At 36.3% G+C, this 14,030-nt stretch overlaps 1 protein-coding gene across 1 annotated transcript in view; it reads right to left on the minus strand.

The window, feature by feature from the left end:
- The window catches only part of FANCL (Fanconi anemia complementation group L), a 71,364-nt gene extending 59,102 nt beyond the window's left edge, over positions 1–12,262 (minus strand). The window contains exon 1 of the mRNA XM_003787934.3: positions 12,100–12,262. Within this exon, the coding sequence (XP_003787982.1) occupies positions 12,100–12,195 (96 nt within the window). The 5' untranslated portion in view covers positions 12,196–12,262. The remainder of the gene's footprint in view (positions 1–12,099) is intronic.
- Positions 12,263–14,030: the final 1,768 nt, after the last annotated feature.

Raw genomic sequence — 14,030 nt, forward strand, 5'->3', positions numbered from 1 at the left:
ATAATTCAAAAATGGCAGAAATTTTTTAATTACTGGGAAATCACAGCACTAAGATAGGACTTTGTTATTAAAAAGAAAATCACAAGAAATAGTTCAAAATTGTTAATACTAGATATATAAAAGAAATTTAAATGTCATTTCTTGGGAAATAAATTAATGAAAATGGAAATTCCTACAACTGCCTTAAAATGGAAGGAAAAAATCAAAATATGAAATAAGGAAATATAACATTACAATTCATGTTTTCAACTTTTTAAATTTTAATAAAATTAAAATCTATTTAGTTGTACAATCTAAATATACCAACATAAGAGGAATACTTTGCTAAATTAGAGTATATTTAATTCTCCCAAACCAGTGAGCCTTTAATAAATAAAATCAGTAATGTATTAAGCTAGTTACACATTTGAACATACAGAATTTTATTCAAGATTTTTCTAAGGACAGGAAAAACTTCTGAGAAATACATTCAATTTTACTTTCTTAGGAAAGTGAGTGGGTAAGCAGTTTAAACTTTGTAACTCAAATAAGAAAACACACATGAAATTTGAGTAAAAATAAGCAGAAAAAGACAAACAGAAATGTAATCTTTTACTCCAACAGAATAAAATGAAAAAGAGTAATAAAATTCTCAAAAAATAATTACCATGTGGATTTTAGCACAGTCTCCCTCAAAGCAGTTTCAAAAACAGAGGAACACAATTAAATGTACCCCATAACCTTTACTTTCATGGTAATATTACAGTTCTGACTTTCATTACATTTAAATGTCCTTTTAAAAAATGAAACAAAATGTACTACTGACCTTTTCAAAAGGTCAAGTAACAATAATTCGCTATTTCATTAAAGCACTAAAAAGTATTATGTAGTAACTTTAACCTAACTTCACAGACAGCCCATCCATAGGTGTAAGAACAATCTGGAATTTACAATTTACATGAAAAATAGTAAAACTATTCTTTTATAGAAATTTGTGCTACTATCTGGAAGAATAAAATTCTCAAGTCCTTTATTTGCAAAACCCAGCCATTTTAAAAGGTCAAATGCCATGTCACATGCCAAATATTTTTCTGACTCAAGAAAATGTCCAAATTATATGTTATGAGCATCTAAAAAGTAATTATAATTGTTCTGCAACAGCAGATTTTCCAGGCTTATAGGAAACATAAGTACTAACAGTTTCCTAAACTTGAATCTCCATACATATCCATATAGATATGTATTAATATAAAACATTTATATACACACACACATACACATTAATAGTTATAACAAATAAAACCACAAAAATCCCATGTTTTCAGCCAGAGGATAGGGTACACTATAGTGTTCAAATTCTCTATAAGAATAATAATAAACCACTTTTCAATAGAGCCTACTCTGGAACTCCCACAGGAAGTCCTTTTAGAGTGGTAGGGGGTTTAGAAAAAAATGCATCTAAGAGAAAAGGGTGGGAGGCTGCACTAAGTGCAAAAATAATAATAATTCTGGTGGATAAGGACACTGACAACAATGAAGAGACTTAATGTGAACACAAAAGTCAATGAGCCAGTCTTGGAAATGAATGCTGCATGGATAGAAGATGAGGTAGGTAAAGGAGAGACACCTTTTGGAAATTGGATGTTAGGAAGAAAAAGAAGGAAGAGTGAGAAACTTAGGCTCTTAGATAATAAAAGAATAAAAATACACAACTCCTCTCTCTAGCACTTCCTGAAAATTCATCCATTAAATAAGTTGCACTTTGCTTCACCAACAGAAGAGGGTATTCTTGAACTAGGAATTTTATAAACCACCATAAACAGCAAAACTATTCACAAACACAAAGATATTGTCCGTATCAATGTGAAGCTACTATGAGCCAAAAACAGAAAATTAAAATAAAAACATTTCAGGTGATGACAGCTCCATCTGAACAAAACCCAGAAGCCATAAACAAATTACAATACTAAGTTAAATATCATAAAGTGGTCATTGGTACCCAGATTCAGACATTTAAAAACTAAGACCGAAAATTATAAAGAAAAAAAAGAGAGAGAAAAGGGAAAAAATGAAGAAATGAATGAACAGAGTAAACTCAAGGTAGGAAAATTGAGAAAAAGACAATATTATATTAAAATCAAAGAACAAATTTAAAAAGGAACCCAAAGAAGAACAGAATTAAATAAAAGTGTCATAGGGGAAAAGAAAAAGAAAATTACCAGATGAGAAAAAGAGAAGAAAAAATAAAGACCACCATAAAAAAGCAGCTGAAGTAGAAAACAAGCAAAATATATATATATATATATACACACACACACACATACAAGTAATTGGAAATCATCCTGAAAAGGAAAACAACAATAGAGAAAAATATTTAAAATTATATCTAAGAACATTCTCTGGAAATCCATATAACCAAAGGACAACTGGCCAGATGAGTAAAGTGACTCATAATGATTCACTCAGAGCTTTAGTCTTTAAAAATAAGGGAGAAGTCCAGAGTCTCAGAAAAAAAAGACCTGAGTTATATGGGAAACAAAACAAGACTAGAATCAGACTCTTTAAAATATGGTGAAAAACAGCAAGAATGGAATAGAAATTCTAAGAAAACAAAGAGAACTGCTTATATCCATGATGGAGTAACAGGAATAGGATATACCTTCCCACCTTAATTTAAAAAAATATGTGAAATAATGATTTTTTTCAGACATTAGAGAACAGGCAGTGGAGGACAGCAGTCTTTGAAAAAAGAAAAACAAATGTGAAAATCCCTACAATGGTCCAGCTCTACTTCCTGGAGAATTTTCAGGCCACAACAAAGAGCTAGGGAAACAAAAAGATCTTGACAGTCTTCCTGATTTGAGAAGAGAGAGGTGAATTAGAGGAGGTCAAGGGATGTAAAATTCACAAGGTACAGGACCAAACAAGAGAGACACACGGAGAGGAGAGAAATACACACAGAACAGACCCCAGAGAACTGAGAGGATTCCTTGCAAAGAGTTTCAGCTGAGTACTGTCTGCCACATAGGTGTAAGAAAACCACCCAAAGCTGGGGAACATGAGGAAGAGTCTGCAAATCAATCTTGAAGCTCACACAAGTATGGATATAGTCATGTTCCAACCAGCCAGAGTGGAAAACCTTCTCATATAAGAGCTATTAAATACAGTATTCAGAAAAGTGTTGATTCATTTGTAGAGCCAAATTGACCAAAGCCTTGCTTTGGAAGGCTATCAAAGCTTTGTTCTACCTAACAAAACTTAAAAGCAAATCCTGAAAAGATAAAACTGCTTCCAAATAATTTAACTGCGGGTCACAACAAACCTCAAGAATATCTAGAGAATAAAAAAATTTCTAGCATACAACACATAGAATTCATAATGTCTAACATTCAATTAAAATACACTATGCAAATATATTTCCTTCAGAGAAGAAATACCTATGATGAGAAGAAGATCAAGAGAAACAAACATAAAAATGGCACAGATGACAGAGCTGATTAAAAGAATTAAAAGTTACATTCACACATTTAAAAAGCTAAAGGAAAGCATAAGAACACCAAAAAGAATCCAATCAAAGAAGTATACTACACTAGAAGTATTACACATAAGAGCAGATTAGATCTTGCACAAGGAGATATCAATGTGCCTAAAGTCACAGCAATTAAATATATCCAAAATAAAAGACAGAAAGAGACTGAGGGGAAAAAAAGGACCAGATCATCAGAGCTGTGGGAACTTAAAGTGGCATAATATGCATGTATTTGGAATCCCAACAGAAAGAGAGAAGAATAAAAAAAAAAATTTTGAAAAAATAATGGCTGATGTTTTTTCCGAATTAAATGAAGATAGATACTCACAGATCCAAAAAGCTCCACAAACCCTATGAAGGAAAAACATGAAGAAAACTACAGCAAGGTACAACACAATCAAATTGACTGAAACTAGTCACAAAAAGAAAAGTCTTAAAAACAGTCAGAGAAAAACAATATACTACCTGTAGAAGAACAAAAATAAAAACGAGATCTCTCATAGAAAACAGTGCAAGACAGTAGAGCAACATCTCTACAGTATCAAAATACAAAACTATCACCATCGATTGTATACCCAGTGAAACTGAGTTTTTCAGGCAATTTCAAATAAGCACTTTTTTGGACATACACCAGCTGAAAGAATTCACCAGTAGCAGATATGCACTAAGAAATATTAAAGGAAGACCCTTAGGAAGAAAGTAAATGAAGATGGAAATGTGAATATATAACAATGAAGTTACAAAGTATATTTAGAAGTAAATGTAAAAGACCTACTAATATTTTAAATATTATTAAAGGACAACTGATTGCCAAAGCCAGAACAATGTGAGCAACACAGTACTACTGGATTATAACTCAAAGAATAAATTAAATAACCATAAGCTCACACTGATATAAACAAATGACTGAATTGAGGATGATAAACAAATCTCCCATGCAGAATCCCAGATAAATTATATAAATACTTCACCTTAAAAGAAAGAGCATAATTCCCTACTCTTTAAGTGAGGGATGCTCATAATGACTTCCTTCCAAAGAGTAGAGTATGGAAAGGGGAGAAAAAAAGAGTGACTTTTACAATGGAAAAGCCTAATAAACACTACTTTAGCCAGGTAATCCAAGTCAAGATCAACATTCTTAAGTGATATTGACAGACTGTACTGGCTGACATGATGAAACAAATGGCACTTTAACTCTGTGATCTTCCTTCCCAAAACCCATAACTCCAGTCTAATAATGAGAAAAACATCAGACAAATTCTAATAGAAGACTATCCTACAATATATTAGACTAGTACTTCTCAATAAAGGGGGTCATTTCATAATCATAAAGGAGTCAAGGGCATCAAAAACAAGGAAAATATGAGAAACTGTCAATAGTCAAGAACATCTTGACTATGGTATCTTGGATAGGATCCTAAAACAGAAAAAAAGACATTAGGTAAACCTAAGGAAATCTTATTAAACTATGGGTTTTATTTAACAACAATGCTCCAATATTGGTTCATCAATTATAACAAAAGTATCACACTAATATTAAGATAATTTATAGGGGAAACTATGCTGTGGAGGAAGATGATGGTATATGGGAACTCTCTGTACCATCTACTTAACTTTTCTTTAAATCTAAAAACTGTATAAAAAATTCTGTAATTGGAAAATTCTTATAAGGGAAGTGGTACACCTGAAAGCAGAGAACAAGAGATAAAAATATATAGCTGATAAACCAGTAACACATATACACATAATGGAATCTTAATATTACTTAAAAATAAACAACAATAGGTATAACATGTACATCCTTAAACAATATAGCTAATAAGAATTACAGAAAAGAACTCAACTAATTTAAAATGCAGAAAAATAGGAAAAATAGAAAAAAACATACACTGTTAGACAAATAGAAAAAAAAGTAAGATAAACTTAAACACGGCCATATCAATAATCACATTAAATGTAAATGGCCTAAATATCTCCAAGTAAAAGGGTTTGTCAGACTGCATAAAGAAGAAAAGTCCAGAAGAAACTCCTTTCAAATATACAAACACAAACAGGCTTAAAATAAAGACTAGTAAAAGATAAACTATGGAGCAACAATCAAAAAAGAGCTGGAGCGGGACAGGGGAGCTCACACATACAATCCTAGCATTCTGGAAGCCCCAAGATGGGAGGATTGCTTGAGGTCAAGAGTTTGAGATCAGCCTAAGCAACAGTGAGATCCCATTTCTACAAAAAGTAGGAAATTAGCTGGGTGTGGTGGCATACCAGTAGTCCCAGCTAATCAGGAGGTTGAGCAGGAAGATCACTATAGAGCCTAGGAATTTGAGGTTGCAGGGAGCTACAATGATGTCACTGCATTTGAACCCAGGTGACAGAGTGAAAGTCTGCCTAGAAAAAAAAAGAACAAAAGCTGGAGAAAGCTAGAATCACTATATTATTAATATCATAAAATACAGACTCCAGACCAAATGGGCACTTCATAATCCTAAAGGAGGCAATTCATCAAGGGTGCTTAAGAATCCTAAAAGTTTCGGCACCTAATAACAGAACTCCAAAATAAAGGAAGCAATAAATGATAGAAATGAAAGTAGAAATTGAATAATCAACAACTATTACTGGAGATTTCAACACTCACTGTTATTGACTGATAGAATAAGTAGACAAAAAAAAAAAAAATCACTGAGCATATAGAAAATTTGAATAGCATTATGAAACAACCTGATCTACTCTTCATAGAACGCTAAACAGCAAGAGAATATACATTCTTTTCAAGTATACATAAAACCTTTACCAAGATAGACTATACTCTGGGTCTTAAGTAAATCTCAATCAATGTTAAAGAGTTCAAATTATACAAGTTATGTTCTGTGACCAACATGAAATTAAACTATAAATCCGCAACATCTAGACATCTAGAAAATCCCCTGAATATTTAGAAACATAAGTCAGATTTCTAAGCCAGCCATGGATCAAGGAAAAAATTGAAAACCATTTGGAACTAAATAGAAACAAATTATAGCATACCAAAATTTGTGTGATAAAACCAAACCAGTGCTTAGAAGAAAATTTAAAGCAATAAACATCTGTATTAGAAAAGATTAGCTGAGTATGGTGGTATATACCTGTAGTCCCAGCTATCAGGAGGCTGCGACAGGAGCATCACTTGAACCCAAGAGTTCAAGGCTGCACTGAACTATGATTGCACCACTGCACTGCAGCCTGGGTGACAGAGAGCTTATCTTTAAAAGAAAAAATGTAAGAGAAGTTTCATATGAATGATCTAATCTTCCAACTATCTGAAGAAACTAGAAAATTTAAGATCAAAAATCAATGAAGTAGAAACAGAAAAATAATGGGGGGGAATCTATGAACCCAAAAGGAGGTTCTTTGAAGATATCAATAAAATTTGTAAACTCTATTCAGATGCATCAGGAAAAAAAGAGGATGAAATTAATCTATTCAAGAATGGGATGGGAACTATTTTAACATCTATCCGGAAATTATTTAACATCCACCTTTAGAAGTGGTGCCTAATCTCTTTCCTTTTGAATATGGCCTAGACTTAGGAACTTGCTTCTAACAAATATCATAGGATAAAGCAGAAGTTAATATGTGTGATTTCAGAGCCTACATGACAATGATATATCACACTCAGGGGAAGCTAGATGCCATACTGAGATGACAGTCAAACAACACTATGCAAAGCCATGGGGTGAGGAACTGAGGCAGTAGCAAACTGAGGCCTCTAGCCAATAGTTGTGTCAAGGAGCAATCTTGGAAGCAAATCCTCCTACTCTAGTTAAGCCTTTAGATAACAAGTCTTGGCAAACATCTTAATTGCCAGATCATGAGAGACTCTGATGAAGAACCACCATCTAGGGTGTACCTCAGTGGGTAGGGCACCGGCCACATACACTGAGGCTGGCGGGTTGGAACCCAGCCCAGGCCAGCTAACACAACTATGACAATGGCAACAACAACAACAAAAAAAAATAGCCAGGTGCTTGCTGTGGTGGGCACGTGTAGTCCCAGCTACTTGGGAGGCTGAGGTAAGATAATCGCTTAAGCCCAAGAGTTTGAGATTGCTGTGAGCTGTGGCACTATGGCACTCTACCCAGGGAGACAGCTTGAGAGACTGTCTGAAAAAAAAAAAAAAAGAACCACCATCTAGGGTGAGCATAGTGGTTCATAGCTATAATCCTAGCACTTTAGGAGGCTAAGGGGGTTGGATATCTTGAGGCCAGGAGTTCGAAACCAACTGGGGCAAAATACTGAGACCATGTCTCTACAAAAAAATTTTAAAAACAAACATTAGCCAAGCATGGTAGCATGCACCTATAGTCCCTAGAAGGAGACTCAATCAACAGGAAAAAAACAAAAACAAAAAAAACAAAGAACAACCATCTAAGTTTCTCCCAAATTGCTGTTCCACAGGAACTGTAAGACAATAAGGTTTGGAATAATTAGTTATGCAGCAAAAGATAATCAATTTGGGGAGCATCATTACAGATACTAAAAATGTTAAAAAGACATTAAGGGAGTATTACAAATAACTTGAAGCCAATAAATTAAAAATCTGGATGAAATAAACAAATTTCTTAAAGTTTAATTTCTTAAACTTAAACCACCAAGTTCACACAAAGAGAAAGACATAACCTGATAATAGAAAATATAGCATGTACCTTCTTTTTAATTACACATGAATCATTCTCAGAAAAAAAAAAAATCATGTATTAGGTCAGAGGAAAAAAGTACCAGTAAGTTCCACACAATATTTTTCACAATTACTGTCTATCATACAATAAATCTAGAAATAATAACATTAAAAATCAAAAAAGACCTTCCATGAGAAAATTTTTAAAACTTTTAAAACTCCTCCATACAGAGGAGTAGTTTAACTACAAACTGAAGTTATATAATTTCTAAGAACTGATGATAAAGCAATATATGTCAGCATCTGTAAGACATATTTTTCTTTTTTTTTATTAAATGATAGCTGTGTACATTAATGCTATCATGGGTACAGTGTGGTGTTTTCATACACAATTTGAAATATTTTCCTCAAACTGGTTAACATAGCCTTTATGTCATTTTCTTAGTTACTGTATTAAGATGTTTATTTTCTACTTTTAGAAAGATTCACTTGTACCCATCTGTAAGATATTTTAAAACAATGATGAGAGGACAATGCAAAGGCCTAAACAACTTAAATACATAAAAATGTACTCTCACTGGCCAAATCTCAGCCAAATGAAACATCAAATAAAGTAACAGTTAAAATCAATTAAGTAATTTTTTAAAAATCCATGTGTCCATTCTAACATCAATAAGAAAAAAGAGAAATACACTCCTTATAGTAAGTTGCCAATGCATCATAAATACAGAAGGAATGATGGAGTAAGTTCATCAACATTTGGCTACTGTTAGAGCAGCAAGGTGGCTCAAGGTAATCACCAAAATAATTGAAGAAAACAAGTAAGGCTTTAGCAAAAAAAAAAAATTAACGACCTGCACAATGCGTCAGACCCCATCCTAGTGACTGCAGATACCATGGAAAACACAGCCTCTGGGTTTTATACACAACTTTATGGAGTATCAACTGGGTCTTAATTAACTGTTCTTAAAACAGATCACCTGCAAGGTCTTGCAAACAACCTACCTGCAGGGACTTAATCAGCCTCAGTCCCATAATAATAGCTCTAGACAGCCTGACCCAGACCAGCCCAAAACAGCTTAACCATATCCTCATCCTGTAGCAGGAAACCTACGCAGACAGAAGACTCCAGGCACCAGCTGATTAGAGGAAGCGGGTTTATTTAGCCAGGGGTACTCGGAACACCAGCGTGTTTCCCAAAACCGAGCCCCTCCGTTTCAATCTCTTGCCTCTCTTTTATCCACTTTTCAGGGCAGGACTGCACGGGAGGGTCATAAAACAGAGAGAGACATGCTATCATCCTCAAGGTCCCAGGCTCAAGGGGGAAGGTCAGATTCGCCTGAGTCCTTGAGATGGTCGGACCACCTACCCTCAAAGGCAACAGAAACCTAAGGAAGTTACTAGGTTACAATCTAAGCCCAGCGTATGTCAGGGAAGAAACATACAGACAACAGAAACGCCTGTGGCTTGGCTGAGGCCTACACAGGGCGGTTAGGACAGATTCTTTTAGTTCTGCTTTTACTTTCTTGCTTCAATCCTACTCATTTCTAGCTAACTACTTAACATAACTATCACGTAACTGACTCAAGCAAAAGTCAACAGATACTAAAACTGAGGGTGGAGGTGTTGGTATGAAAGTTTGGTGGATCAGAAGACCTCCCCGAAATCCAGCAGAGGACACCTAAACCAGGCAATCAAAGTTAACATCATCATTAATGGAACCAGCTGACCTATGTGCCCTTAAGAAGGACATTCCTTCTTTAGTACACCTGCCAAAAAATGCATATTCTGAATTCAATGGTGAGAAAATGGTCAAACCCAAACTGAGGTACATCCTACCTAATAAAAACCTAAACTCCTCCCCCCCAAAAAGTCCAGTTCATAAAAAACAAAGACAAACTGAAGAACTACTCCAAGTTAAAGAGGCACACAGCTAATTGTACCCTGGTATCTCACATTGCATGGGGGGTACGGGGTGGTAGGTATAAAATATATAATTGTACCAAAAACAAAATTTGAATATGAATATGAATTCCAGACTAAATAATGGTATTGTTATCATGATTAAATGTCCTGATTTTGATAACTGTACTGTAGTTATATAAGAATGTGTCTTTGTATGAAATACATCCTTAAGTATTTAGGGACAAAGGGACACCACATTTATGACTTAATCTCACATGGTTTGGGAAAACAATGAGTATATATACCTACCTACATATACATACTCAGAATGACAAATTAAGTGGTGGAAAATGTAAACTGGTGAATCTATGTATAGGGTATACTAGAATTCTTGACACTCTGTACATCCTTGCTGCTTTTTTGTAAATTTGAAATATACACAAAACATTTTTAGAAAATTAAAGTGTTTCAATTAAGATTTATTTAAGTAAACTGTTTAAGGCAGGTACAATAGAATTATAACTATGCCAGAAAATTTCCCCTAATCTCAATTCTGATAGCTGCACATTCTATTTATTTTTTTATTTCAGGTTATATGAGGGTACAAACAACTAGGTCACAATATTTGAATATGTCAGGCAGATGACTGCACATTCTTTCTAAGAGGATTTAGCAGATATAAACACATATGATACAAAGTATTTTCCTTACAGTGAATAAAATTAGTAATAACAAGGTTCAGGGTCAGGAAAGTTAACTTAAGTAAAACTTTGCAACTTTTCTAAATGTTGTCTGCAAATGAGTCATGTTTGTAAGCAGGTGTAACATGTAATAATAAATTTTACCCAATCCTTTCTGTAATGATCACGATGAGTTGGAGGACACATGGAGAAGCCCAAGTGCACCATCTATAATTTTTCATGTATTGCAGAACATTCTGATTAATTCTACACCATCCAATACTCTCAGGAACAGGCAAAAAATTAATTTAGCAAATGGAATGGATAATGCATTCAATACTTCTTAGAGATTACCCAAAACACGGTAATTCCTAGAATAAGGCCCCTCTCTGGTTGAAGGAAGGGCAGGGGGTTGAGTGTAACGGCCAGAGAGGAAAAGTCTATATTCAAAATTCTAACCTAAGGCATCTTGGTGCAATGCAGAGGGAAAAAAAAAAATCCAGGACTGAAATCAAATAGCCTGAGTTTAAGGGATTCTGATCTTATCATGGATAAGTTACTTAACCTCTCCAGTTTCCCATGCCTTACCTTCCTCAATTAACAATAGAAATGATGATTTTTTAAAAATTCTGCCTCACAGAATTTGAGGCTTAAGGAAGATATTGTACCAGGAAAGCACTTTGTAAACTTCAAAACCCCACTCATGTTAGTTGTGTGTAATCAACTCCCTAAGAGAGGCCACCGGAATCAGCAAAGGTTAATTAATTGCATTGTTGTCAAGATTCCACAAAATATCACACCTGGAACTGCCCAGGTACACATGACTTTGGTAGAGATCAAAACAAGGTTTTTCTCCAAAATGTTCTACAGGAGACAGTAATATAACTTGCTCAGGTGAACTGCCACCAACATTCGTGGGGATGGAGAGCGTTAATAGTAAGGCAGGGCAAAATTTACCCACCCACCCCCGAAAAACAAACAAACAGAAAAAACATTCAATTGGGGGACAAACTTTAAACTAAGAAATAGCAAAACTCCCGGACGGGGGTGGGTGTGGTCTCGAGGAGGCGTGGCCACAGCCCCGCCCCCCCGCCCCCCACTCCGCGCTGCGCGACTCCGAGTCCCCGGACCGGCACGGCCATCCGGGGCCTGGCGCAGGGCCGAGGGCGAGGGCAAGGGACGGGTCTCCAGCAGCGGTTCCCAAACCTCTAGCGTCCCAGGAGAGACCCGCATCGCCCCTGTCTACGCCCACCAGTCTGGCCCCTACCCTCGCCAGTCACTGACTTCCAGGGGCGGAGCTCCGCCGCGAGGAGGCGGCTCTCTTAGCTGGAGAGCAACAACCGGACGGGTACCTGAGCCGAAATGAATCCCTCATACACGGTTTTCGCCCGGTTCTGAGGTAGAAGCAACGGGCACTGGTGCAACAGGCTGTCTTCCATACCCGCCATTGCTCAAAGACCGCGGAGCCGCACGGAAGCTCCCAGCGGGCCCGGCCTCGCACATGCGCAGTCCGCTTGCGCTCGGCCGCGGGAAACAGTAACTCGCGCCTTAGCGGGAAAAGTTCAGCGCGGCTTCCGCCGGTGGACCCGAAGGTCTAGGGCAGACACAGAGAAGAATCTTAACAAACAGACCTTGCTAAATTCCCCATAGTTTATTACCATTAGAGCATACCCGGGGCTCTGCGGGAGGCAGCATTGGCCCCAGCTGGAGGCTAGGGCGGAGATTGCTCTCGGACCCCGGGAACTCACCGACCAAGGTCATATACCTTGGCAGTATTGAAAGACTGCCACAACTTTGGGGGTGCATTCCCTCCAGAATAAAATCGTTTTACACTCTTTTGTAGTATTTTCTACTGCTTTAAACCTGTCTCCCCACCTCCCCTTCTTTGCTGTTGACCTTTCTCCCCTAGTATACAGAATAATGATAAAATAACGTAAATGCATTACAATACATTCAATATATCACATATGATATAGTACTATATATATGATGAGTCTAGCTTGTGAAGTTTAATCACTCATATATAATAATAAAGACTTGTCAACACTGGACTCTGTGTACTGTGCTCACAAATACGTAAGTCAAAACATGAGAGAAGATTGCTGATGGACTTAGGAACTTAAGTTAATTTTCCTCTGACAACACTTTCTATAAATTTTTCTAACTCAGGAATGTAATCCATTACCTTTTATTAAGGGCTGATGAAATAAGAAACTTAATATTTAACTTTATGATTATTCGGTACTCCAGTTAGTATTCAATGCGTCACGTTTTGGGGCCCTACTAATTACAAAACATTATAATGCACCAAAGGTTGTGCAAAGATGAATAGAATATGCCCCTTTCCATATTTACTATCCTCAAAATAGAACTGAACTTCTTGAAGACTCTTAAAGTTTGACAAGAATTGTCACAGTATACTGGATGCTTACAGAAAACAAAAATGCTGCAGGTATGTGTAAATTAAAACATTGGTTCCCAAAACATGATCCTGGAGCCAGCATTATCAGCAGCATCTATGAACTTTATAGATATGCAAGTTGTCTCTTCTCAAGGAGTTCAGGACCTGCTATCCTAGAATATGCCTACTGGACATTCGAGAAAATAGCAAAACCTTGGAAAATCACTCTCTGACTTCCTCCCACTCTTTTGCCTTGAAGCAGGTTATTGGGCCTTCAGTGTAGAAATCTTCTCTCAATACCCATAGAAAGGAACATCCCTATCTCTAAAGACACAGAGAAGAATCTTAACAAACAGACCTTGCTAAATTCCCCATAGTTTATTACCATTAGAGCATATCTCCTTATCCAATCATACCCCTTGGCTGTCCACTCATCAATCTAAAAATAAACTTTTCCTTGTTTCTTTGGGTGTTCATTTCTGAAGGCTCCAATGTCACATCAAGTAAAACTTTTATTAAATAAATCTATGCTTTTCCCTTGTTAGTCTGCCTTTTGTTATAGCAGTCTTAACCATAAACTTAATGATAGGAAAAGATGTCTCTCATTCCATATAGGCCTCTATCTCAAACCTAGAGGAAACAAAACTCTGGGAACAGAGCCCAGCAGTCTGTTAACAAGCCCTCCAGGTGACTATGATACCTGCTGAAGTTCAAGATCCTCTGCATGGCCATGATATAACACCTGCTCAGTTATACAACTCAATTTCTTTTTATCTTTTGGAGATGAAGTCTCTGTCACTCCAGACTTGAGTATAGTGGCATGATCACAGCTTACTATAACCTTGAGCTCCTGGGCTCAGGCAATACTCCTGCCTCAGCCTC

The sequence above is a fragment of the Otolemur garnettii genome, unplaced genomic scaffold, assembly GCF_000181295.1.
Source record: "Otolemur garnettii isolate 467f Iridium unplaced genomic scaffold, OtoGar3 scaffold00024, whole genome shotgun sequence".
Taxonomy (NCBI): domain Eukaryota; kingdom Metazoa; phylum Chordata; class Mammalia; order Primates; family Galagidae; genus Otolemur; species Otolemur garnettii.